Source organism: Lactuca sativa, chromosome 2 (genome assembly GCF_002870075.4).
Source record: "Lactuca sativa cultivar Salinas chromosome 2, Lsat_Salinas_v11, whole genome shotgun sequence".
In the NCBI taxonomy this organism is placed as follows: domain Eukaryota; kingdom Viridiplantae; phylum Streptophyta; class Magnoliopsida; order Asterales; family Asteraceae; genus Lactuca; species Lactuca sativa.
The window spans coordinates 147,273,608-147,301,106 of record NC_056624.2 but is presented as its reverse complement, the minus strand read 5'-3'; the positions used below and the strand labels follow the sequence as shown (position 1 = coordinate 147,301,106).

General features: G+C 34.5%; 2 protein-coding genes across 3 annotated transcripts; one reads left to right on the top strand and one right to left on the bottom strand.

Moving 5' to 3' along the window:
* Positions 1-3,389: 3,389 nt before the first annotated feature.
* LOC111885148 (cytochrome c6, chloroplastic) lies at positions 3,390-4,992 on the bottom strand. Its single transcript, XM_023881433.3, has 6 exons — positions 4,768-4,992; positions 4,556-4,682; positions 4,050-4,147; positions 3,890-3,921; positions 3,763-3,826; positions 3,390-3,683 (listed from the first exon to the last, which is right to left on the bottom strand). Exons 1-6 carry the CDS (start codon positions 4,825-4,827, stop codon positions 3,543-3,545), a joined length of 522 nt encoding a protein of 173 aa, XP_023737201.1. The 5' UTR covers positions 4,828-4,992; the 3' UTR covers positions 3,390-3,542.
* A 2,067-nt stretch (positions 4,993-7,059) lies between these two features.
* Positions 7,060-8,995, top strand: LOC111885149 (14 kDa zinc-binding protein). Of its 2 annotated transcripts, none has more exons than XM_023881435.2 (6): positions 7,060-7,218; positions 7,303-7,413; positions 7,799-7,885; positions 8,015-8,162; positions 8,398-8,515; positions 8,714-8,995. In XM_023881435.2, the coding sequence occupies exons 1-6, from the start codon at positions 7,190-7,192 to the stop codon at positions 8,779-8,781; spliced, it is 561 nt and encodes a 186-aa protein (XP_023737203.1). In that variant the 5' UTR covers positions 7,060-7,189; the 3' UTR covers positions 8,782-8,995. The 2 variants fall into 2 exon arrangements, with proteins under 2 accessions (XP_023737203.1, XP_023737202.1); XM_023881434.2 differs by having other exon boundaries at positions 8,709-8,995.
* Positions 8,996-27,499: the final 18,504 nt, after the last annotated feature.

Sequence of the window (27,499 nt, the reverse complement as noted above, 5' to 3'; positions counted from 1 at the left end):
AAGTTATGAATTTATAACGAAATTTTCTGTCCCGGCCTATTAAAAATAAATAATAAAAATAAAGTCAAAATTAACCGACGGAGTCTAAACGAAAGTTGTAGAGCGTAGTCTCACCTTCGTGTGGATATAAAGAACGTCGAAAACGGAGTTCGTATAAGGAAGATATGAATTTTCGAAGTTTCTTAATTAATTAATAATTAAATTTAATTATTAAACCTCGGTATTATCCGGAGGCGAGTCATCGGACTCATCCGGAGTACGCCCCGCGTACAGCAAAGAGTGTCGACACTTCAGATGACGCATACAGTGACGATTTCGGAGGCATGTACGCCCCGCGTACTGGGAGGTCCCAGCCTCCTATAAATAGGATGCGAGGGGTCCGGGCATAATTGCTCATTTCTCCTCCATTTCGTGCCGAAGCTCTGCGTTTTTACCCCCGAAGCCACCCCGAAGCCACCCCGAAGCCACGGTATCATTCCCGAGTCCCGAAGCAAGTCCCGAGATCCTGAAGATCCCGAGAAGTGCGGTTTCCGAGTCGAAGCTCTGCCCGCGAGAAGTTCGATTTTTGTAGAGATCTTCCAGATCTGCTGAGGATTACTACTTTTGCAAGTCGTAGTGCTGTCCGATCATCTTCTGATCAAGTGAGTGTATACTACCTTTCATAAACACGATAATAATACAAGTATGATTTGAGTGTACTAAGTATATTGTTGTTTATATGTGTGAGTGTGTGGTTACTTTCTTCTAACGCATAATTATCAAGTATTTAATATAAAATACGTGTTATGTGTATATTTTGTTGTTATATGCGTGAATGTATATTCACTTTCTTCTATCTCATAGATATGATTTATTCTCTATGAAATACGTGTTATGTGTATGTGTCTCATCTGTTGTTTTGGAATATGTATTGAATGAGAATGCTATGCAGGTTTTAAACTATGTATAAAAATATATATTTTTATCTACTAATATGTTGGGTAGAACATGGGTAGATAGTTGGTGTGTAATAAACAGATGAGAGGCATCGATGTTGTTTTGATCCAGTCATCTAACGGAATTTAGATGACGACCACGGACTTTTCTAGATAGTCCAGTGGAACGCTAGCAGGCTCATAACCTATAGGTGTTAATGAACTTGGGTGTTCATTCGTTGTATTCCATCCCCCTTATGGTTGCCTTATTTGACTTATATTGCTGAGGAACCCCCGAAGCATGTGTTGTCACCCCGATGAAATATTTTTAGACTAGGTCCCTTGTGTTAGTTATTTTAGGGACATAAAGTGAGAATAACGAGAATGGGTAATTGGGTTATTGTTGGTTGATAATAATTAATTTAATTATTTATTGTGGGTTGAAAACCCTATATGCTCACCAGGCTCCCAAGCCTGACCCACTCAGTTTTATTTGTATTACAGGAAGTGGTGCAAGGGCGTAAGATGGATGAACCATCAAGTTGTTTTGTTTACAAGTCTGTATATGTATATATTTGTTGAACGACTTGTAATGTTATCGTTTAAGCTTATTGGTCTGTATCGGAACATGACACCCCGAGTTTTGATTATATAATGAAAATACATTTCTTTTATGAAATGCTTTGGTAAACATTGTTTTATCATGTTTTGTTTTTGGGAACAAATTCCGCACTTCTTTCAAATCAAAAGGATTTACTCTGAAATTATTTTAAAAGCATAAATGAAAATTGGTCTTTTATGACCGAGATTTTGGGGATGTCACATGCTTGCTTCTTGATATTCTATCTTGTTTACCCTCCACAAAATACGACATTACAACACGTACACTCTCCAAGCCATGGAAACATCTTTGGAAATTGGTACCTACTCTCATTTTTAAACATTGAGATGTTCCTCTAAGTCAAAGTTCATTGCATTTGGGTGTTTCCCCTAGAGTACATTGCCCTTTTCAGAACTGAGGTGTGATGTTATTGTTGCTGTGATATGCTAATTCAATTATTGAGTTCTTGGTTGATTCCTAATTTCTTGAGTGTTCCTGTGTTTCAGTTGGTTAGAGACAGTTTTACCCTTGGATGGTTGTATTTTGTTTCGTTGGTGCTTCTTTTGATTCCTATGATTGTGATTGTGACTGTTGATTATATATATATATATATATATATATTTTTTTATAGCTAGCATTTTTTATTTGTGACATTGGGCTTATGTTTGACAGGTACAAGTACCCTGATCTTTCCTTAAACCAACAGGAAACCTACTGGTTTTGTTCGATGAAGAATATGGAAACCCGCAAAACATTTCATTAGATATTGTTTCGATTATAAACTCTAGTTTGTTTTGTATGAAACATCGAAAAAATTTCAAATTATGTTGTTTGTATTTCGTAAACTGATGGTGTAAGATATTTTAAATCTTTGGATTGTAGATATGTGAATTGTTTTAGATTTAAATTTACTGTTTTTGTTTTATTGTATACAAAATTTTTATTGTATATAAAAATCCGGGGAAATTAAAAAATCACAGGGGCATGGCTAAAATCTATAAAATCTGTGTAGAACCTATAGGGATGACTTATCGTCTATATATGGATATGTATGGCGACAAGAAGTCGTTGCTATAGGTTCACCTACGGCGACAACAAGTCGTCCCTATAGGGGTTGCTATGATGACGAAGTCTATGGCGACAACAATAGGATCTAAAGCGACAGAACTATGGCGACAAGGCCTAAGGTGACAACATGTCGTCTCCAGGGTCTATAGCGACGACTTTGCACCCTATGGTGACGACTTTTGTCGTCTCCACAGGTCTTTAATCTTATAGTATATGAAGATATCAGGACAGTTAACAGGAGCATTTATGAGTCTTACAAAGATGCTTGCTACGCACTTGGTTTATTAGACGATGATAGAGAGTACATATCTTCTATACACGAAACACATCATTGGGCCACTGCTTCATTTTGTAGGTCTCTTTGTTATGTTGATTACATCGGATAGTCTATCTTGACCTCATCATGTTATTAAAGAGACCTATAATTGTCTTTCTGATGATGTCGTTCACATTCGTGAAACAAAAATCGGCATAACATGTACATTTTCAAATAATCTAACTCATTAACACAAAAGACGTTCTAAAATTAATTGATATTAAAAATAAATAATTTCATAATCTTTTGTCTTTTTAGGCTTGAAGCTAAAACCGGAAGCAATTTTCCACCTAACGTTGTCATACGTTGAGAAATCTTTATTGAATTATAAACTGATAAAGCAAATACCCAATATGTCGTTACCTAATCACAAATATATTCAAGATTCTTGAAATATTTAATTCAAGATGATCTTAATTATAATCCGTCATGTCTTGAAGTCGAACATCATCAATTTCAGTTTACCTTTTACACATTACAATAATAACAATAGCCATAATTTTTTTTTAATTATTATGCAATATCTATAGACGTTTGTATGTTTTTTTTATGCGTTTAACATGCGATTATAATCTAGTATTAAGAATAGTATGAACATGATGCTACATATGGTACTGATTTCAACATTACATGGCAAGATGGATCAATCTCCACCATTTCCTATGTTTAACCATCCTTCATCAGCTTGTGACTTCACAAAATTAGCCAAAAGTTTTATTTCATCTTCTTTTAGACGAGCACCAAATGTGCATTGACCCCTTGGTGTACACATCTCTCCAAACCCCTGCACCCATCATGCCACGTTAGCACACAATATATTTAGTGAAACATGCTTACTCTATTTTTTTAAAGACCAAACTTACAGGCATTCTTCCCTTTCCATAATATGTTATGTTGTATATTTCCTCTTCTGTGTCAACTCCATTTCTGTACATTAACATTATCATTTACTAAATAAGGAAATTAAATTCCTCATGTGAATTTGGGTACCTTTGTAGGTCTTTTAGAAAGAGAGTTGCTCCCTGGAAGAAGATGAAAAATGAGAGTTTGAGAAGTGATAAGTTGGGTAGGACTTTTTCGTAATAAAAAACAACACTAAGTTGTGCAATGAGAGCTTATATTGGTCGATTGTTTGAAGAATTAAACTCACTGGTTGTATTATGTTTCCACCTGCAACATGACATCCGATGCAAGCATGGCCAAATAATGAAGCTCCTCGTTGTACATCTATTGCTTCAGCATATGATCCTAGGAAGACATTGAAACAAATTTGATATTTAGATGTCAAATGGGTTATGCTCAAACTTATCCTTAGATAGAACTATATATAGAAAATGTTAATGATTTTGATCGACAGTGCATTTTGGGTGTGTGCATTGACTTCGAAGCAATTTGGAATCAGAAGTTCAAATTTGGAAGAAAGTAGTGTCTAACAGCATCTGGGAATCTCATGAACCCTAATTAATAGAATCGATAACTTTTTCACCATGAACATTGGGAAATTCGATTGATATATTCCAATTTTGACCGGAAGGAGGGTGTATGTCAATTTGTAAACTTGAAAGAATTAGGTATGGATTAAGATCAAAACTTTTTATTTGGGATGAGATAAGAAGTTAGAGGGGATAAATGAACAAATGGTGGATAAATGTTTACCTGGAGGAGTTATGATAGGAGATAAGGCTACGAATGCAGCAAATAAAGGCGGAGTCAATCTTTGGAGAAACTTCAGTTGTCGTTGTGGGTTCATCCATTGTCTTTCATCTCGTTGATTCCCCTTTTCCTGTTTGCAAAATTAACTCGAATTTGTGATGCTATCGGAAGCTATAATCCAAGCCTTAAAATCATGAACTTGTAGAGAGAGAGACCTGGTTTACAGCAGGGGAAATCAGCCTGCTGTTGCAATTGGGAATGGCGGAAAGCAGCATCGTGTGTTTAAAGTATTTTCACAGAGATCTAAAAACCGCTTGGAACCTGCATCATCGACACTGTTGTTGATGACGCCTATTTAGAACAAGTTATTCATCCTTTTTATTATGAAAAATATTCTATTTTGTTTTGAGTAAACTGCAGGTTGTATGGTTTGCAAAAAGAAACAGCAGAGTGTAGATAGGGTTTAAGATCTTTTAATTTGTATCGTTGGTATAAAAATTAAAATATTTTTGGTTTTGGTAAAAACTATAATAACATTTTATTTTATTTTATCTATTTTATTTTATTATTATTATTTTTTGCATATTTTATATTTTTATAGGGTTAAAAACAACTATATTTTGTCTTTTTTCCGATTTAACCACTTAATTTTCATTTGTGCGAAAAAACCATTAAGTTTTGATAAAATTTATACCACGACCACTATGACATGCATTTATGTTAAAATAACCATCCATAAAAAAAAAATCTAATTTTGATTAGTTCGGGAGGATGAATTTGAACAACGGTAAGAATTTGTAGAAGTTGTTCATGAACCCTAATTTTTTTTCTCTGTATATGTGTTGTACCAAAGATGATGGATTTGTGTAGTGTTAAGTAACCGTAATTTCTTCCTTTTTAGAGTTGTGCTTTGCTCTAGTCTTATAGGAGATTAGGACTTCATTCTTTTTCAACTTTGTGCTTTTCACACATGTTTAATGGGGTTTGATTAACTTACAAATTTAACCAATTTAGTGTTCTTTTAATACTTCACGATTCACTCTAATTGGTTCAATCCCTAGTCTATTGGGTTTCAGCTTCATATGAGATTTAAAGAATCGGTCAATAAACAAACATTGAATAAAAAAAACCCATCAGAGCCTAAATAAGCACATTCATCAACTTTTTTTTAACCTCTTCAGTATTCCCATAAAAGGTTGTTGCGTTAGGTGTGGGTTTCATCAGGAAAGGTAATGGCAGATCATAATGACTACAGTACGGTAGGATGAAGGTGGTAATAGTTTTAGTTGGATGAGAGGGGACGAGTGATAAGAGTTTCAAAATGTTTGTATGTGTGTTTAATTTTCAGAGAGTACATATTTGTGTGGTTTTGAGTTCCTACAAAAAAAATGATGTGATGAGAGAGAGAGAGAGACCCCTCCCACGGGTGGTTTAAATAACATTTAATAAAATATTTTTAAAACAATTTTCCGGAGTTTAATTATGGAAAACAATCCTAAAACTTCAATTCCAAATAGTTTGGAAAACATCATGAGATTGTATGTTATAGGGCATTTTAAAAAGATGATCATGGCAAGAGAAAACATCACAAAATCCTATGTGTTTTTGTAACTTATGAGGATCTAAGTTTCATTCTATTATTGCAACTACTAGAGTAATAAGAAAAAGATACATACCTCTTTTGCAGCTAGAGATCTTGTTCTTGCCATTTTGCTTGGATGACATGACCTAAACTAGAGTCCAGTTAATGATATCACACCTAAGAACACCAAAAGAACAAACTAACAAAACCGTAAGAGATGAAATGGAAAATTCAAAAGTATAAACCATAAAGGGTTTAATTTTCATCCACCTTTGAGAGAGAGAGAGAGAGAGAGAGAGAGAGAGAGAGAGAGAGAGAGAGAGAGAGAGAGAGAGAGAGAGAGAGAGAGAGAGAGAGAGAGAGAGAGAGAGAGAGAGAGAGAGAGAGAGAGAGAGAGAGAGAGCAAAATTCTTAAGATTAGAAGCATATAGGGTTTGATCCATAGTTTCTTATTTATAAACTTCAATTGTTTAATCCCAAAGTAACTCTAAGTCAAAAACTCCAGATAAACCTTATCAAATTCATCCACCTTTATCTCTTAAGGGTTCTAGATTTTTTCAATTAATTAAATCTTTTAACTAATTAAACATTCAATCCCTCTAATTAATTAATTCTCAATTAATTTCAAAATAATCTCTAATTAATTTATCAAAATATGACAATTTAATAAACTAATTTCTACTAAATTTTTGTGTTTTAATTGCTAAAATAGATAACGAGGACAACCAAAAAAAACTACGTCATTATTATAAATATTATAATTAACTAATTATTTTGGACAATCTTTCTAAAAATCTTCCATTTAAATAAATCGATCAACTATACAAAATTTAATACTTCTCAAGTATCTTATATGTGACCGGGTCAATAATTTACAAATATATCCACCCGAGTTTACAAAAAAATAATAAGAATAAAACCATTTAAAAAAAAATAATACTAATAAAACTAAAATAGTAAAGAAAAAGAAAAATCAGTGCTGTTTTTAACATTTCTCATCTGGACACATTGGGCAGCAACATATGGTATCATAGTGGTGGCTGACCTTCTCATCCATGGCTGCCTTTACCTCCTCTCTACTAAGGTAAAACCTCTCTCTCTCTCTCTCTCTCTCTCTCTCTCTCTCTCGGCTATTCTCCTTTGACACTCTTCACAATTATGAACTCAGGAGTGCCGTAACCATCGGAGCTTTAGCCCCTTTCAATCCATTGAAGCAACGGAATCCCTTTCGTCTAATTCACTCAAATTTCAATCTTTCTACTCGCCAATGTACTCGCAGGTATGAATCAACTCCTACTTCATTCCGACTTTTGGTTGATAACAGTATAGGTTTTTGTAATTATCAAACAAATGACAACATTTCATTTCCCCCAAATTTTGAGTTGGGTTACCTCACACAATTTTGAAAACAAGACGCATCTTTTGGGAATTAGATTATATATATATGATCGAGTGTCGCAGCGCCAGATGAGTCGAACTAATTCAAGCTCTCATATAATTGCTTTTGGATCAATTGGAAATATCTTACAAGTTAACTTTATGTTCTAGACCTAAGTTAAATCAACCTTAGGATATAATCATATATTGTTACTTCAATTAGTCGAATTGTTTCTTTCTATTTATTCTTTACTAATCTTATTGTTTCCTTATTTTTGTACTTTTAGAGCCATATCTAGTGTGAGAGCAACACATGATGAAGAAGCTTCTGCTAAAGCAGCTGCAACTGAAGCCAATACTGGAGCTCCAACCATGTAATTTCCCCAATCTTCCTAAATTATAACTTAATATATTCTTTTTCGGTTATGATTTTTAGATAATTTTCACATTCTATTCACAAGATGAAGATTTCATATAACTTTATAGATTTTGATTATTGTTAGATTTGACAAGATAATTTCAAAAGAGATCCCTTCTTCAATCGTCTATGAAGATGAAAAAGTTCTTGCTTTTCGTGATATTAATCCTCAAGCACCTGTTCATGTTTTAGTAATCCCAAAGCTCAGAGATGGGTTAACAGAGCTTGGAAAGGTAAATTACACTTTTAGTCCCTGTGTTTTGTTGATTTTACACTTATGGTTCCTAAATTTTTTAAACCTTTCTCATCCCTAAAAAGTCTTTTTGTCATGCTTTTAGTTCATGAACTGGTTGCAGAATAATAATAATAATAATAAAATGCAATCAATAAGAATAGTAAAATCGATAATAAATGTAAAAGTAAGGGCAAGATAGTCATTTTATTAATTTCCTCTTTGCTATCATCAAGGCTGAAGCAAGACACGAAGATATATTAGGGCATCTTCTTCACGCATCAAAAATAGTAGCAGAAAAAGAAGGAATTATTGATGGATTTCGTGTAGTCATCAACAGTGGTGCTACTGCATGTAAGTTGTAATTTTTATTTTACTGAATTCCAAAAAGCTTGTTTGTTCTAGATAATTCAAAGTTCAATTGCTTTAAGAAGAAAAAATAAATGAAAGTATGTTATTTTTTCTTGCATATTACTCTTTTACTAATCAAACGTTTTGAATGTGTTAATTAATTAATTAATTAATTAATTAATTAATGTGTGTGTAGGTCAGTCGGTTTACCATCTTCACTTGCATGTTCTTGGTGGGAGACAGATGAAATGGCCACCTGGCTAATGTGAGGATTTAAGTGTTTTAACAAAATGTTTTTTTTTTCTTTTTTTTTTTTAATTATCAATAATAATAATTAAAATCAATGGCGAATCAAGGATCCAAAGTTATCTGTATATTAACTTTTTACATTTCCATAGTCTTTATTTCTTTGTTGCGGTTGAAGATTTTTTGTTGTAAACTAATTTGTATGTTCAATACACACAAAAACTATGTTAATCTTGATTTTAATTTAATAAGTTAATAAATCTGAAAAAAAAAATTGTGAGGTGGCGGTGAAAATGTGGAGCTTGCCCGCTTTAAAAAAAAAACCTTTTGTTTAATTAACCATATGATTAAAAAAATTAAATTATTATTTACCATTCTTGTAACTGCTAAGTAGACCTACTTAGTCATGTATTTTCAATCTTTAATCTCTACATATTAGCCTTTATTTGTAAAATAAGATGAGAAAATTTATAACATATTTAGATAATTTAAAAATGTCAAAATTGTACGGGCGCATAAGATGAATGTAAGCTTGTAAACATGTAAAAGCTCATTTTTTATATATTTGTTTGTACTAATTAAAAAAAAAAAAAGCTAAGTGGTAAACAACATTGTAAAATAGTTGTAAAAAAGGTTGGCAAACAGTTGTTAAAAACGTAATTTAAAGAACGAAGTTGTAAGTTGTAAAAAAATAGTTTTATAGAAAAAAGTAAATTTATATAGAAAATAAAGAGGAAAATTCACACAACTTTAATGGTTAACTAGAGGGTGGTTACAGAACCTGTTAGTATATTAGTCGTTAGTCTGTTAGTGAACAGTTAGAATTTTGTTAGTTAACACATGAGTAGCTCGTGATTTTGTTACAAGATTGTTAGATATCAGTTATTACTTCTTCATTTTGTATATATTCTCAGTGTATTTTACAGTGTAAATTAATGAATCATTTTCCCACTAAATTCCTGCTTTCTCTCTACGCATCATTTCAATAATCAACATGGTATCACAGAAAGAAAATTTCCACAATCTCGATTTTTTTTTCTGTATTGATTGATTTTGTTCATCAATCAATTTCGTTTTTCATTTCAATCTTCATCAATTGATCTTGTTCATCAATTGATTTTTCTTCTTTTCTTCATTTTTTTATTGTGTGATTGTTCACCAGTCAATCTTGTGTTCTTCATTCTTCAATTACAAACCTGGATCAAGGTTCTCAATTAGGTTTTTCTCAAATCGCAAATTCATCTCAGATTAACTCATGTGATTTGCTTTATCTGCATCCTTCAGATGATCATCCTGGAATGATACTTGTTACGAAGCCGTTCGATGGTTCGAATTTTTGATCATGGACAACTTTTGGTTGCTTGATAGGTGCATTTTATGCACCTATTTTGCATGTTTATTTCCGTCTTTTTATAGCATTCTACTTCATAATTCTTGCATTTAGTTGATTATTAGGGCAATTACATATTTCATTAAGAATGCCTGGTACTTCACTATTTTTTGATTTATTTTGCAGGCATTATGGAGCTTGGATGCATGGATGCTTGGATGCTTGGAGCGTAGAGCTTTGGAACATGAAGATGGAGCCAACAGTGAAGACGTTTTGGAATTTTAGCAAAGAGCATGGGCCATGCCAAAAACGCATGGTCAAGACAAATGGCCATGCCAAAGAAAAACACATGGGCAAAAGGCATGGCCATGCTAAAAACGCATGGCCTCATGGCATGTCACGTGAACTTTAATAAAAGAGCAGGAGACGTCATTTTTGAAGGGGGGGGACGGTTTTGGGAGCAGTTGGGGCGATCTTGGGCGATTTTAGGGAGAATTCTTGGAGCTTTTGAGAAGACCTAATCATTGCAAACATTTGGATTTGATTTTTGTAAGGATTAAACATTCCAATTCCATCTTTATTCTTGTTTGATTTGTTCTTAGCCATGTGTGGCTAAGAAACCCTAGTTTCTAGTTCTTGTTCAAAACATGTTGATTGCTTGACTTGAAGCATATGATTTGATGTTTAATTTGTGATTCTATTCTAGTGATTATGTTTTTGTTTAAACTAGAATCCTTGAATTTGATTTGTGTTTGATTGGCCACTTTCATGAATTGAATTTTTGTGCAGTTAATTAACTTTTAGGGCACCTAATCGTTCTATTGAGTTAATAATTGGTAACAAGCAATAAGTTTTCTTATTGTAAAACATATATCACATGTTTTCACACTTCCGAGCGTATGAGAAGAAATGAACATTGTTGGGAAGCTTGTACAAAACTTAATGCGGTTTTTCAATACAATCTAAGAGCGTGTTTAGGTTGAATTAGTAAAGCTAGGTCTAATCAAAGAGCGTGTTTTGGTTAGATAATTTGGCAAGCGAGAGTTATTAGAGCGTGTTAATATCTTTCAGTACCAACATAGAATAGCAATCTTGAATTACATCAAGTCATAATCAAGTTGAACAACAACATTGAGAACTAGAACTAGAACCATTCAATCAATTTGTTTACAAATCTATTTCATTTTGTGCATGCTTTTAAAGTAGATTGTTATTTAGTTATTTACTTTTGCAAACAAACCCCCCTTTGTGACCAAAGTACCTTGTGCAAAAAGGTATAGACTTTTGTCCCGTGTCTCTGTGGTTCGACCCTGCTTGCCTTGTACTACTTTTTAGTGCATTAAAGCAGTGTATTTGGAGTCTATTGTACCCATATTATTTGTTGGGTTTGACACCCCTAACATTGCTTATGTTATGCTAGCACCTTACAGCATAACAGGGACAAATTCCAACCGAGGTCAATATTTTGTGTTTTCATTGGATATTTGGATACCCTTATGGAACAAAAGGCATATAAGTTATATGACATGGAACAACAAAAACTTGTTATTTATAGAGACGTGGTATTTCATGAGACAATTCTCCTTTACAATCTTCAAAATTCCAAAAATACCCTTGCACCTATATTTTCTTCAGAAAACAATTTGTTCCAATTTGAAGACGCTATTCCTACATCCATACATTCAAATCAAGGTTCTGAATTATCAATCAGATTCCTCAACCACACAATTATGATTCTCAACCTCCATGTCAAAATCCAATACACCATAATCAAAATTATATGCCACTCAGAAGATAACAAGAACTTCAAAACCTCATATTCATCTTCAAGATTATGTATGTAGTGCTTCTTGTGACAACTGAGACACTTCTAGTCCTTCTTATGCTTCTTGCATGCACACAGTCACTCATGTTTCTTCTCCAACACATATTTGTTTCAGACAAACTTTGTCCGGTGAAAGCAAGAAACTCATTTACAATTTGGATAAATTCAAAGAACCATCCTCTTATGAAGAAGCTGATGGGTTTTGGCTATAAGACATCCTATGTGCTCATACAAACCCTAATGCTTGGATCTAGGTTTCTCTATTGTACATGCAAGTTATCCAAGACTGTAAACCCTAATTCTAGCATTCAAGTAATCATATTAACATGAGAATAGGTTTAAGATGTTACCTTGATTGTTATGTAGCAATAACAATCCCAAATCTCCTTGTATTGACTTTAGAAAGCTTAGAGTCATAATTGTCACTCCTCTAATGGTTCACAAACACCATAAGCAAGAGGATGAGGAGGAGAGAGGATGGAGGCTGCCCAAAACCGTCTACAAACCCTAGAGAAGTCTTTAGCACGTTTTTGGGTCATAAGGGTCTTATATATAGTGAGGCTATTAGGGTTATCTAACAAGGAAACCCTAATTTGGATGCTTAAGCCCTAAGCAACCCATGGACTCATTTAATTAAGGCCTTGGACGATTTCTTATGGGCTTCCCCATAGAATTCGTCCACTCCTTAATACAAGGAAATCCATGGCCCAAATTGCAATTATCATATAATTACAATTCCAGTCCCTTAAGTTTAATTAATCTCTTTTAGTCACAAAACTAATTACCAATTAATTATTAACTAATATTAAGTAAACAATATGATTTCTCCTTTAATATATTATTCTCATAATATATTAATAAATCATATTTAATCATTTCTCTCCATAAATCATCCTATCAAGTTGCTTTGGTGAAGGCAACCCAAAAGGACCATGCACCATCGGGTCAAGTACATACCAAAATAGTTATGGACTTAGACACTAATCCAACAGTCTCCCACTTGGATAATTCTAATAACTATTATGCGTATGACTTCAGATCCTGATCTGCAATCGTAGCTTTCCAAAGCCATTGTCAACTCTGATCCTATCAGATACGCGTGTCCTTAAGATAAGGGATCATATATTCCTCCATTCTAGATATCATATGAGATATGATTTCTAATTATTCTCTTTGTACTATATCTCGATTCCCGATTTATGACGACTGACTAATTGAACAAATCAAATTAGCCCTAGCCCGGCCGAGCATTTACGTTTGTCATCACTAAATCATCGATGGGCCCAAAGATATCGCTTTTATCCTACTTTGGATAAAAGGAATGGATAAACTTTGATACAATGCTTGCTTGCACTTACTCACCGAATCACACACAACAATATGTTTTGTAACACCAAGTTACTAGTGCGTTTACATATTATCAATGTGCAACCGATTTGCAAGATACAACTCACACATCTCGGTTTCAAGAATATAAGATGTTATCGTCTCACCAATCACTCGTGATATAATCCATGGAGTGATCCAAGTGAGCGTGGGTTTAATCCAATGCTCAAATCATATTCATAAGCACTCACGAACATTGCATCAAACCTTTGCTATGTCTAATACGCTCTAGACAATCTACAAACCAATTCATGACAGTCTTCATTCATACTTACTTCCAACATATGACTAACTGTGGTCCGTTCGAATAATTCGATTATTCTTAATAAACTCAATTATTCAGGAAGTCAAAACATGCAAATGTGAAACACAAGAATAATACTAATCCCATATGGCCTCAAACCTTTGAGTATAAATAAAACACATTTTATTTATCACCATATCGATTACTCATTATTTGTCGTTTCGGGTAATCAACTTTTTACTTGAATTATTATACTTGTCCCATGCTCCTAGCATGCACACAATGTTTACCTATGGTTCTTACTTTGTGAAATAGACCAAATTGAGCACATTTCCAATCATTCTCATTTCACAACTCCAAATACTTTTTCATAAGTGAAAGAATATCAAATTCTTGCTACTTATAGAATATGCTAGATTCTAACATTTTGTGCAATTGTCCTTTCGTAAATTCACTGCACCAAAGTCACAAAGACTATTGTCAATGATATTACAAAGTCCTTTATCGGATATTGTTATAAGACAATTCCTTAGATATGATGTCTCTCACTCAAAGTACATTCCTTTGAACATCCTTTTGCATAAAAGTTTCTAATCTAATCATAGATTTTCAATATTCAATTCCCAATATGGACACGCTTCCATATTTTCCATATGAGAACTCATTCTTAATAGAATCTTATCTATTCGTAATGATGTCGATATGGTCCATCCAATATGGAAACATTTCCATATTTTCCATATGACAACTCATTCTTAATAAGGTCGATATGGTCCATTCAATACCATGCTTCCAACTACTCACAAGCAACCAATCCTCGTCGAACTTTGGATTGTCCTTTGATAGTTGTTTAATTATTTTAGTCGAAACCGATTCTAGTCCCTTTTCCCTCTAAATGCGCTAGACATTTGGAAAATTTTAGAATGGTCAAACATTAAAGCATTTGCAATCGATCCTATACCCGAAGCGTATGGGACACGACGCATAATGTTTTATTTGCTATGTTCTCAAAATTCGAATTGTGAAGAGGAATGTCGTAATCATAATCGAAATTTTAAGAACACACTATGTACCTTTGACTAAATTTATTAACATTTCTCAACCTAATCCTTTAGATTTGAAATGAAGCATAATATTCTCTCCCTTAATTATAGCAAAACAACTTTACAACCCTTACGACTTTGCAAGGTATAACTCTTGTTTTCTATAATTAATATTGCCAACTTGCAATACTTTCCATAATAATCATACAATCATAACTTTTATGCTCCCACTATCATGATGATTACTATAAAACATAACACTTATGCTCCCAGTAGCTTCGACATGTATTCATAAACATCTTAACTTTCAGAAAAACAATACCTATTGAATTTCTTAACTCCATATTTCTAATACTTAATGCTTTGATAATATTTTATCAAGGCTTCTTGAACTTATACACCTTTGCCTTAGATAGTTCATATGCGTGTCTAAACAATTAAGACTAATTGCCAAACCTCACAATTCAAATTATGCAAAGGGATACCGTAACCATAATCGAATTTGAGAATGCAATTTTACAATCACTATCTTCTTAAAATCTTTCTTAGTGAAAGCATTTCCTCACAATCATTTTCATGAAGGAGGAAATCTTATGACACTTAGATTTAAACGGTGTATTTGTTCCTATCCATGTGAATTTGTCAAAACCAAAGTTTACGACAAATTCAAACTCATATGGATCAAACTTTCTTAATCTTGATTTCTTGCCTTATGGTAGCACAGCTGCCCACCATGTCTTCCAAGTAGTTAAGCAGCTCACCCTTTCCTATCAATGTACCTTTCATTGATTAAGGTGCCTTGCCTTTTATGAGAACTCATAGAACTCACATGCATAATTAACTCGATTGGAATTGCACAGAAACAAAATAATGTCAACACGATAGGTTGAAAACCTCAACTCGTGTGCTAGTGATGATTGATAAGGTTTATTTGATTTGTTCTTGAAACTTTTCAAGACCATTAAGACTCCCACTGACTCTTTGACATATAAGATTCTCTTGTCAATGAACATTTCTTGACAAACAAATATTCAAGAGTTAGTGTAGTTTTTATCAAAACACTTCATAAATTGGTCCTAGTTGGTCTTTGTCTTATTCAAGACATCACAACTTTCCACATTTGATGAATGTTATAAACCTTTAATAATTTTCACTCATTGTCACAATCTTAACTTTAAGACTTGTTATTGTCACAATCTTAATTTTCACTCATTTTCACTCATTGTCACAATCTTGTTCATCAATTGATTTTTCTTCTTTTCTTCATTTTTTTATTGTGTGATTGTTCACCAGTCAATCTTGTGTTCTTCATTCTTCAATTACAAACCTGGATCAAGGTTCTCAATTAGGTTTTTCTCAAATCGCAAATTCATCTCAGATTAACTCATGTGATTTGCTTTATCTGCATCCTTCAGATGATCATCCTGGAATGATACTTGTTACAAAGCCGTTTGATGGTTCGAATTTTTGATCATGGACAACTTTTGGTTGCTTATGTTATGCTAGCACCTTACAGCATAACAGGGACAAATTCCAACCAAGGCAATATTTTGTGTTTTCATTGGATACCTTTATGGAAAAAAGGCATATAAGTTATATGACATGGAACAACAAAAAATTGTTATTTCTAGAGACTGGTATTTCATGTCAAATTTCCAAAAATACCCTTGCACCTATATTTTCTTCAGAAAACAATTTGTTCCAATTTGAAGACACTATTCCTACATCCATACATTCAAATCAAGGTTCTGAATTATCAATCAGATTCCTCAACCACAAAATTATGATTCTCAACCTCCATGTCAAAATCCAATACAACATAATCAAAATTATATGCCACTCAGAAGATAACAAGAACTTCAAAACCTCATATTCATCTTCAAGATTATGTATGTAGTGCTTCTTGTGACAACTGAGACACTTCTAGTCCTTCTTATGCTTCTTGCATGCATACAGTCACTCATGTTTCTTCTCCAACACATATTTGTTTCAGACAAACTTTGTCTGGTGAAAGCAAGAAACTCATTTACAATTTGGATAAATTCAAAGAACCATCCTCTTATGAAGAAGTAGCTGCATTACTAGAGTGACTGTCACACCCCCGAACCAGACGGCGGAAACGTCCGGGGGCTTGGGTGAATTCATTCTTGTAGTATCATCACAATGTATATAAATGAAACAAGCATCATCATCATCACCATGTAATATAACAACTGTTATTGCTTACATCGAGTATTTTATTTCAATATTACATGCCAAAATGTTTAGAGTACGATGAAACAATACATAACAAAATATATGTGACATACACGTTCAGTTATCGTGTTTTGTTAGTTTAAAAATGAATATTATTAAATAATATATGGTTTTGAACATCGAGTTCTAACCTATAGTTTTACGATAATTGAAGTAAAACTATATTTAGAATCATTCAGAATGTATTGAAAGTCACTACAGGAAAAAAGGGCTTCTGTGCCTAACATATCAGAGACTGATTGATCAGTCTTTGATACCATGTATCTAGGACTGATGAATTAGTCTCGAATACTATCTAGGACTGATTTTATTGTGTGAATTTGTAGAGACTGACCAAACTTATTAGAGACTAAAACTCAGTCCCTAATTTTGTTTGCGCTAATTTAAGCTTGGTGGGAAACACATTGGGGATTGAATTTCAGTCTCGATTAGTCCAAAGCCAACTATGGCCTTGAAGGGAAGGTTATGTGGGACTGAATTTCAGTCCTGATAGATCTCCGTTTGTTTTGATTGTTTATGAGACTATTTGGGACTGGAAATTTAATCAATATTACAACTACACAAATTTGTTATTTGGATGAGAAATTTCAGTCATAAATGTCGTATATATCTCATGAATTTAGTCGGGAATATTATTGGGAATGAAACTTATTAAGGTCTAAAATTTAGTCTTTGATAGACTCGCCACTTTTGACATTGGATGGAACTCATTGGAGGTTGGAAAGCTTTTATGTTAATTTCTTTTTAAATTGCTTCTAATTAAAATTGTATAAATACAAAAATCTGACGTACCTAAAGGTAATAAAAATTTATACAATTGTTTTTATAAAGATGTTATATCTCAAATATAACATTTTAAATATTTCAATTATTTTCAACGTCCTTCAAAACAAAAATTGAAGTACACCAAATTTTTTTGAACTCCCCCTAGATTTTCTCCCCCTCTCGGTTTTAGGTTTCCCAGAAATTGGTGAACACCCTTAATTAGGCTTAGAGGGTGTTTGTTTTTTCTCTGCAGATCTGCGTGGGCTCTTTTGTCTGCGCGGCGCAGACCACGCGCAGACTTAAAGGTTTGCAGTGTGTTTGTTTTTTTGAAGTGCGCAGACATAAAAATGTCTGCGCGAGGTCTTCACCATACAGACTTGGGCCAACCTCTTCTAAAGTCCGCGAGTGTTTTAAACCAAAAAAAAAAGAACATGTCTTTCTTTTCTATCCGCCTCCTTCGTCAAACTTCCCACCTCTCCACCCGACATAACCTTCTCCATCTTCTATCCGGTCGACCACCACCTCCGATCAGCACCCCCGTTGCCGCCCTCCTCTTCGATCCAAGGTGTCCAGCGACTCGGCGACATCTCGACCAGTCGACAGCTACGATCTAGGCCACCAGCGAACAGGTTTCAACATCCCTTTACGTTTTTTTTTCCGGTTCCAACATGAAATTGAACATTAATCTTGCTGGGAAACTCTTTAATGCATTGAAAATCTTGTTTCTTGCTTCAATTTCTTGTTAACTGTTTCTTGCTTCAAATTCTTGTTAACTGTTATTGCTGGGAAAACTCTTTATAGACAAAGGACTGCTGCCTTTTCTTTTTCATGTTTATGTTCAGGTCAAAAGGTTGAATGTTGTGAATATCAAACTGCTTCCTTTTATTTTTGGAAAATCACACTTTAATCTAAAAATTCATAAGGCCAAAAGGTTAAAAATAATAGAAATAATGATGTGAATAGTAGAAATAATGATGTGAATGTTGTGCTGAAAATGTGAAATAATGATGTGAATGTTTTCATTTTGCTGAAAATACTCTTTATTATCTCAAATTGTTGTTGAATGTTACTTGTTGATTGTTTAATGTTATTTGGTTTTGAAAATACTCTTTATTGTTTCAAATCATTATTTTTTTGTTGGAATGTATATGATATTGCACACCAAGTGTTCGATAAAAGTCCTCAAAGAAATCAAAAGTTTTATTAGATCAAGAACAGGGGCTGATGCATCTTTAACACATCCTGGAGTTTGCAATGTATATAGAAGTGTATAAAGAACGGAATACCACTTTTGAAATTATTACTCAAGTTCTTTGTGAAAGCAGGATAAGAGCCTCCTTTTGAATCAAATCAAGTTGTGGTGTTTGTGTCATGTTACATGTCAATGGCAATGATAACAAATGAGTTCAAAACACATAGATTGATTATCAAGATTGCTCGATGCTCAAGCAAGAAACTAGACTTTGTTAATGACGATTAAATGATCATATTGTGCTAAATGTTGTAGTTGCATCTCAAAGAAGAAGATCAAGAGGATGGCTTTTTAAAGTTCTTTCATTGTAAAAATATTGATATTATATCATTTTGTTTGTTGTAGTTTATTATTATTATATATTATAAATATTGTTTATATATGGTTTGTTTGTTGTAGCATTTTCTTATCTATTATGATGAAATAATTATTAGATGTTGTAAAACTCAAATAAAATGTTGTAAAATTAGTTTATTTAAAATTCAGTTTATTTTTCAGTAGTCTGCAGACGTAAAAAAACAAACACACTTCTTATTAGAGACTGCAGACGTTTGGTCCACCTCTTCTGTTGCAGAGACTTGTAGATGTGGTCCGCAGACTGCAGACATTTTGACTTCAGAAAAACAAACAACACCCAAGTGTTCGATAAAAGTCCTCAAAGAAATCAAAAGTTTTATTAGATCAAGAACAGGGGCTGATGCATCTTTAACACATCCTGGAGTTTGCAATGTATATAGAAGTGTATAAAGAACGGAATACCACTTTTGAAATTATTACTCAAGTTCTTTGTGAAAGCAGGATAAGAGCCTCCTTTTGAATCAAATCAAGTTGTGGTGTTTGTGTCATGTTACATGTCAATGGCAATGATAACAATTGAGTTCAAAACACATAGATTGATTATCAAGATTGCTCGATGCTCAAGCAAGAAACTAGACTTTGTTAATGACGATTAAATGATCATATTGTGCAAAATGTTGTAGTTGCATCTCAAAGAAGAAGATCAAGAGGATGGCTTTTTAAAGTTCTTTCATTGTAAAAATATTGATATTATATCATTTTGTTTGTTGTAGTTTATTATTATTATATATTATAAATATTGTTTATATATGGTTTGTTTGTTGTAGCATTTTCTTATCTATTATGATGAAATAATTATTAGATGTTGTAAAACTCAAATAAAATGTTGTAAAATTAGTTTATTTTTCAGTAGTCTGCAGACATAAAAAAACAAGCAGACTTCTTATTAGAGACTGCAGACGTTTGGTCCACCTCTTCTGTTGCAGAGACTTGCAGACGTGGTCCGCAGACTGCAGACATTTTGACTTCAGAAAAACAAACAACACCTAAATAATCTTCTATCAAAAAGTCATTCTTGATGTTTATCGTTTCTAAATTGACTAGCCCAAATTTGCGGGCGTTACAGACACTACTAGAAAAACAGCCTTTTACGATGCGCAATGCGCGCCGTAAAATACTCAGACGACGCGAAAATGCGTGTCAAGGAAGGCCCTGTCATAAAGAGAGACTACGCGCATTTATGACACGCATTTACGACGCACAGTTATGACACGCAATGCGTATCAAGGAAGGCCCTGTCATAAAGGAAGACGACACGCATTTGCGTGTCGTAACCTTACGACGCACGTATTTATGACACACAATGCGTATCAAGGAAACCCTTGTCATAAAGGAAGACGACACACATTTGCGTGTCATAATTTTAAATGTTTTAAAAACATTTATATTTTTTATAGAATTACTAATTTTCAAATTAAACAACAGATTGAAATCATCATAATACAAAATAAAATACCATACATAAGAACATTAATTCATTTCAAAAAAATATCACATGTCAAACAAGTTACCTAACATTACATATCAAACAACACTACAAAAAAATATCGTATGTTAAGAGTGTTATTGTATGTTGTTAGTATTCAAAATTTCTCCACTGTTACCATTGAAGAGGTAAGTTGTTGATGAGCCATAATTGTAAATTTTCGGCCTTAAAGAACCCAAAATGTCATTTTTACAAAAAATGTGCCATAATTGTAAATTTTCGGTTTTTAGACAAAAAATGACATTTTACAAAAAAAATAAAAAAATAAAAAATGGAGTCTTTATATCATTTTGGTAAACAACATAGCTTAAACAACCAAAGTAACAAACCACTGATCAATTTCGGTATTCTCATATCCTTACTAGGCCTAAAAATAATATACATGTTTAAGTGGGCCTTAGTTGTCCTTTTTACATAGATATTGGGCACAGGATATACCTTCACATTCCTTTTGGGCCTAAATTATAATTTACATGCTTAGAGGTCCTTAGTTGTCCACTTACATGTTTATTGGGCCTGGAATGTTCCTTAAATGTTTATTCGCGTAAATTCGATTAAGGATCTAGTGAGCCGTTTCGTTTGGCACCAAATGAGTGTACAAATGCAGCCTGTAGTTATAACCAGAGTTTCCCGGAGAGAGAGCATGAGTTTGTGTTTAGATCTATATGGGGGAGACAGCTACACCTGAGCTGTTCGCTACAGTTAGACTAGGCCAGTCTAGGGTGACAAACCGTACCTTAAACAAGTCGGCGTCTAACAAGACATCATGACAGGCGAAATTGTCATTATCAAGTATGGTTATAACGGCTCACTTAGAGGAATTAATGATGCTAATTTAAGGTAAACAACCTTTTATGGATAACATGGTAACTTATACTCGTCAATACTCAATCTCAGTTGTTGAGATTTCCAACATTTTTTTAGACAACATCGGGTTGTCTAGGTTATTCTCTTTATATTATCGCAAATAATTAACACACATGCATTAATACAAGATCTGACACAACCTTTCAAACCACTTTTCAGAAAATATCGGATTTTCTGGTGTTTACAAAGAATTACAAAACATTTTACTCAAACATGCTTATGAACTCACCAACATTATATATGTTAACATTTTAAATTAACTTGTATTCTCAGGAAACCGTTGAGCAGGTTGGTCAGCAAGAATACATGGATATTGAAAGATCCCTTTCATACTTGACATTATTACTCCAAGTTACTTCCTCAAAACATGCTACATTCATATTTATAAACAATATTTTACATTGAGAGTTTAATTAAAAAAAACTGGATACAAACTTTTAGTATATTACATAACTACCCAGGAAATTATAATTTCATACATACATGAACACTAAATACAAAAGTAATATTATTAACTATTCTAAATATTCCAACAGTATATATATATATATATATATATATATATATATATATATATATATATATATATACTGGATGCTTATTACCTGCAATGGTTAAACACAGAGAGGGATAAGCGATAACGCTTAGTGAATTCAATAATAGATACAATATAATCTTATGCCATATATATTCCAATATGACAGAAGCAGAGAAGAACAAAGAACAAAAATAGCATATGTGTATCATATGCCAGGCTTTCAATATCAACTCATGATTAGATTAAAAGATTTACAATCAATGAAATATAATGATTTCAACTTGATGTGCTTCAATAAAACTTCATCCCAATAGATAAGGAAAATTTACTATTTCTGTTTATCAATTTGCTAGCAATTACAGGCTTTTATCCCTACTTAGCCTTTTTCCAATGCCAAAGTGAATGCTTAGTCATTCGCTTCATGGTCAAAGGCTACGTACCAGTACCCAAGTGATGCTTAGTCATTCACTTCGTGGTCAAAGGTATAGCTCCGTTATCATGATAACACGGGATAATAACACAAGATAATAACACAGGATGATAACAAGGGATAATATCACGGGAAAGCACATAGCACATATAACACATAACATACAATTGTTCCTATATATTGAACTCACCTTGAATTAACCGAATAATGACGATTCGGACAACATTTTGTTTCTAGAAATTAACTTTCTTTGATGAAACCGGGGATCTTAGTTGAAATTTGGGCTTTATGCGGGCAGAGTTTCGACTATAAATATTATTTTCTCAGGAACTTCGGGGCTTCGAGACTTGCTTCGGGTATTAGGGATGATATCGAGACTTTGGGAGGTTAAAAGTGGCTAGAGAAGAAGTAGAGAGTGAGAGATATGAGAAATTGCAACCTAAAACCGGAGACATTCGCTTTCTGTTTATAGTATGATGAAACCTCGCATTATGCGGGGCGTAAATCTTCGGTACGCTGGGCATACCGGTACGCAGGGTGTAGCTTCGTACGTGGGGCGTACGAGCTACGTTTCCTCTGTTCGACTTCCGAGCTTCGTACATGTCTTTCATGTGCGATACGTGGCATCTGAGCAAAGAGATGGGTCGACGTGGAGAACTTCTGACCTAGTCCTCATATGCTGGGCGTACGGCTTCAGAGAAGTATCAGATTTTATATTAAAAACTTTAAAAATTCATATCTTTTGCATACGGGCTCCGTTTTTGACAATCTTTATATCCACGCGTATGTGGGATTATACTCTACAACTTTCGTTTAAATTCCGTCGGCTAATTTTGACTTCATTTTTAATATTTTATTTTTAACAAATCGAGACATGAAAATCCGTTAAAAATTCATAACTTCTTCATCCAACGTCCGTTTCTGTCTGTCTTTTTACCGTTGTACTACTATTGAAGAGACCTTCGATTCTCGTTTAGGTTGTGTCGGCTAAAAATCATTCGATCTTTATTTCAAGTTTTTAGTTGTATATTGTTATACCGAATCTTAGAAAAATCACAACCTCCTCATACGAAGTCAGATTTTAATGTTCTTTTTATGAAAGTTCTCGGTTTAACGAATACTACGACTGTCATTTAGATCACTAAAGCTAAAAAGTAGTTTATTGAAAACTCACTTTTTACGCTAAATAATGTTTTGTCGGTTTTGTCGCGGATCTTTGATTGGTCATAACTTCTTCGTTATAACTCGGATTTTAATGAGGTTTTCGCCAAAATGTTTCTAAGGAAATTATCTACAAATTTCAATAAAATTATTCTTTATTTATTCCCAACTTTATATTTTCGTTAACTTTGACATTTGACTTTTGATCAGAATCTCATAAGACTTCTAGTACATTCTGAATGATTCTAAACATCGTTTTACTTCAATTCTCGTAAAACTATCTGTTAGAACTCAATGTTTAAAACCATATATTATTTAATAATATTCATTTTTTAACTAATAAAACACGATAACTGAATGTCTATGTTACAAATACATCTACCTTTTGAGGATTTCGTCCACGAAATCACAACGATTTTAACAAATGGGGATATTTAGCTCTTATCTCCTTCTTATTTTCCCAAGTATAATTTGGGCCTCGTTGATGTTCCCACTTAATAAGCAGTAATTCTACTTTTTTATTACGTAGATCAACCGTTCTCTCATTTATAATCTCTTCGGCTTCTTCTACATATTTTAACTTATTATCCAGTTTCACCTCGGATAACAGAACTGTTTCGTCATATATGCTCAAACATTTAGGTAGGTAACTTACATGAAATGCATCATGAATACCTGCCAAATCTCCAGACAATTCCAAGCGGTATGCTTGTTTACCAATTCTCTAGATGATTTTGAAAGGGCCAACAAATCTAGGACTTAGTTTTCCTTTCTTTCCAAATCGCATAATGCCTTTCCATGGGGATACATTCAGCATCACGAAATCACCCACCCGGAATTCTATGGGTCGTGTCCTCTTTTCTGCATAGGAATTTTGTCGATCTTAGGCTGCTTTCATTCTTTCTCGTACGATTTGAATCTGTCAGTGGTGTCCTGAATCAATTCAAGGCCTCCAAGGATTTTCTGTCCTACATCACGCCAACATAATGGAGTGCGGCATCTACGTCCATATAGTGATTCATATGGTGACATCTTGATTGAAGTTTGGTAACTGTTATTATATGAAAATTCGACTAGAGGCAAGTACTTGTCTCGATTACCACCAAACTCCAAAACACATGCACGAAGCATATCTTCTACTATTTGGATTGTTCTCTCCGTCTGAGCATCTGTTTGGGGATGATAAGCTGGGCTAAGAGTAAATAAAGATCCCAATTCACGTTACATACTCGACCAAAAATGAGAAGTGAAGCGAGTATCACGATCGACAGTAATCTTTAGTGGCACACCATGTCTCGCAATAATTTCGTCCAAGTATATTTGTGTGTATTTCTCTATTGGAGCAGTTTCATGCATGGTAAGAAATTGTGCACTCTTAGTTAGCCTGTCGATACTTACCCAAATGCTATCATTCTCTATAGCAGTATTTGGCAATTGGAGTAGCACCAGGCATCAGGTCAATTCGGAATTCTACTTGCCTATCCGGGGGTAATCCAGGCAATTCGTTGGGGAAAGCATCAGGATATTTATTAACAATGGGAACATCATTTACAATTTTCTTCCCCTATTTTGAGATATCAACTGTATAGGTCGGATAAGTAGAATATCCCTTCGATATCAATTTATGAGTTTTTAAGAAAGAAATTATTATTTTCACCATAGACATAAATAGAATCCTCTCCTTCGATAGGGAAGCGTACTATCTTTTCATAACACTAGAATTTTGTGCGGTTCTATGACAATGAATCTATGCCGAGAATAATATCAAAGTTGGATAAGGATATATGAATCAGGTTAGCAAGAAAATTATAACCTTCAATTCCTATGACACAATCTCTATAGACTTTATCAGCAAGTTATGATATACTTCCTATGGTATCTATATGAAATGATTGGACGAATGCGTAACAAGCAATTTGAAAAGAATGTGCGAATTTATGAGGCATAAAAGAATTTGAGGCACCAGAATCAAATAAGATGTGAGCAGGTCTAGAATTAACGAGAAATGTTGTAGCACCTGGTTCCTGGTACGTAAAATTTATCTAAGTATTTTACATTTTTAGCCTTGGACTCGGCGAGTTGTAGGCCCGACTCGCCGAGTAGAGACGGGTTTGGGGGCACGTTTAAGTTGGCGACTCGGCGAGTCCACATTCTGGACTCGGCGAGTCCCCGCTGTCTGATGAAACCCTAAATTCCAAGGGTTTGCACCCTATTTAAACCAACCTTATGCGCCCCAACCTCGCCCCTTTCACCCTCAGAGCTCCCAACATCGTTCAAACCCTTATTCCGTGTGAGATTGAAGTGCTTTGGTGTGTTTCTTGAAGATTTTGAGAAGAAAGAAGAGTAGATCAAGAAGAGAAGAAGGAGGCCAGGCATCCTTGTGCTATCTCAGTGATTTCCTTGAGGTATAACTCGGGTTTCCTCTGTTTTCATGCTTATAGTCCCTTATAGCTCCATGAAAGTCCTTCTTGAGCCTTTCCCCAAGCTTGATTGTGTATTGGGGTTTGTAATAAGTTGTTTAGCCTCTAGATCTAGGTGTGATTGAGCTCCAGGAGCTTGGATCTACTACCTTTATGGAGCCATATTGCATGAAACCCCTAGATCTACCCTTTTAGTGCATTTTGAGCCCTAAAACCTTCTTTGGTGATTATTTACACGTAAAGTTGGAAAATTTACGTGTTATTCATGCCCTAGAAACCCAAATCTATGAATGGCATAAGCTGGATTCAAGCAAAATCGAGTATATAGTATTTGCATGTGACAGACTCGGCGAGTCGAGCCGTGAGTCCCCGAGTTTTCCCCCTTTTCGTGTTTGCGGGGTGGAGTAGTGAGTCATGGGTGTGACTTAGTGGGTCGGAAGCCAGACTCACTCATGAAGGAACTCGGTGAGTCGATGCCCTGACTCGGCGAGTTCAAGGCAATCTTCTTGCCTCAAGAACAAACTCGGCGAGTTGTTCATACAACTTGGCGAGTCACAGCATAGAATGTTCTTCTGATGAAGATGAACTCGGCGAGTTGTTCATACAACTCGGCGAGTAGGATGAAGGACTATTGGCCTTTGGTTTAGAAGGAAAACTCGTCGATTCAATGCCTAACTCGACGAGTAGAGACGGGTTTATGGTCAGACAAAGGGATAGGGACTCGGCGAGTTGGCAAGCCAACTCGGCGAGTCGGGTCAACTGGCAGTTGACTTTGAATTTGACTTTGACCTTGACTCTTGGTTTGGTTAGGCGTAAATGGTCATTTTACCTTGAGGTCGGTTAGCAGTATTTGACTAAGTGTTTTATGGGAATTATTAGCCGGAGGATTTCTGGAGCAGCAGCAGCAGAAGACAGTCAGTTCCCACACAGATCAGCAACTACTTTGAGGTGAGTTACCTTCCAGTAGCGGTGGGTCTACGGACACAATGCCGGCCCACCAGTAGGAGTTGTATGTTAGATGATTGTCTTTGTGATATCATCTAGGTTTGCTACTACCTGATATGTTTGTATGCTGGCATGATATGTATATGTGATAGTAGTAGAGTTCGGTTGTTAGGACCGAAGGGTAGGTCAGACACCCCATATATGTCTGACAGTATGCGATGTTATGTATATATGCTGGCATGATATGTTATATGTGATAGTAGCAGTAGGGGTGAAATAGTCCCCAAGGATCGGTCGTTAGGACCGATGGGTAGTCAGCACCCCAGAACGGCTTGACACGGGTAGGTCGGCACCCCAGAATGGCCGTACCGGGTAGGTCGGGCACCCCAGAATTGCCCGACAGTATGTATGATATGTGATTGTTTCGTATGTGGTA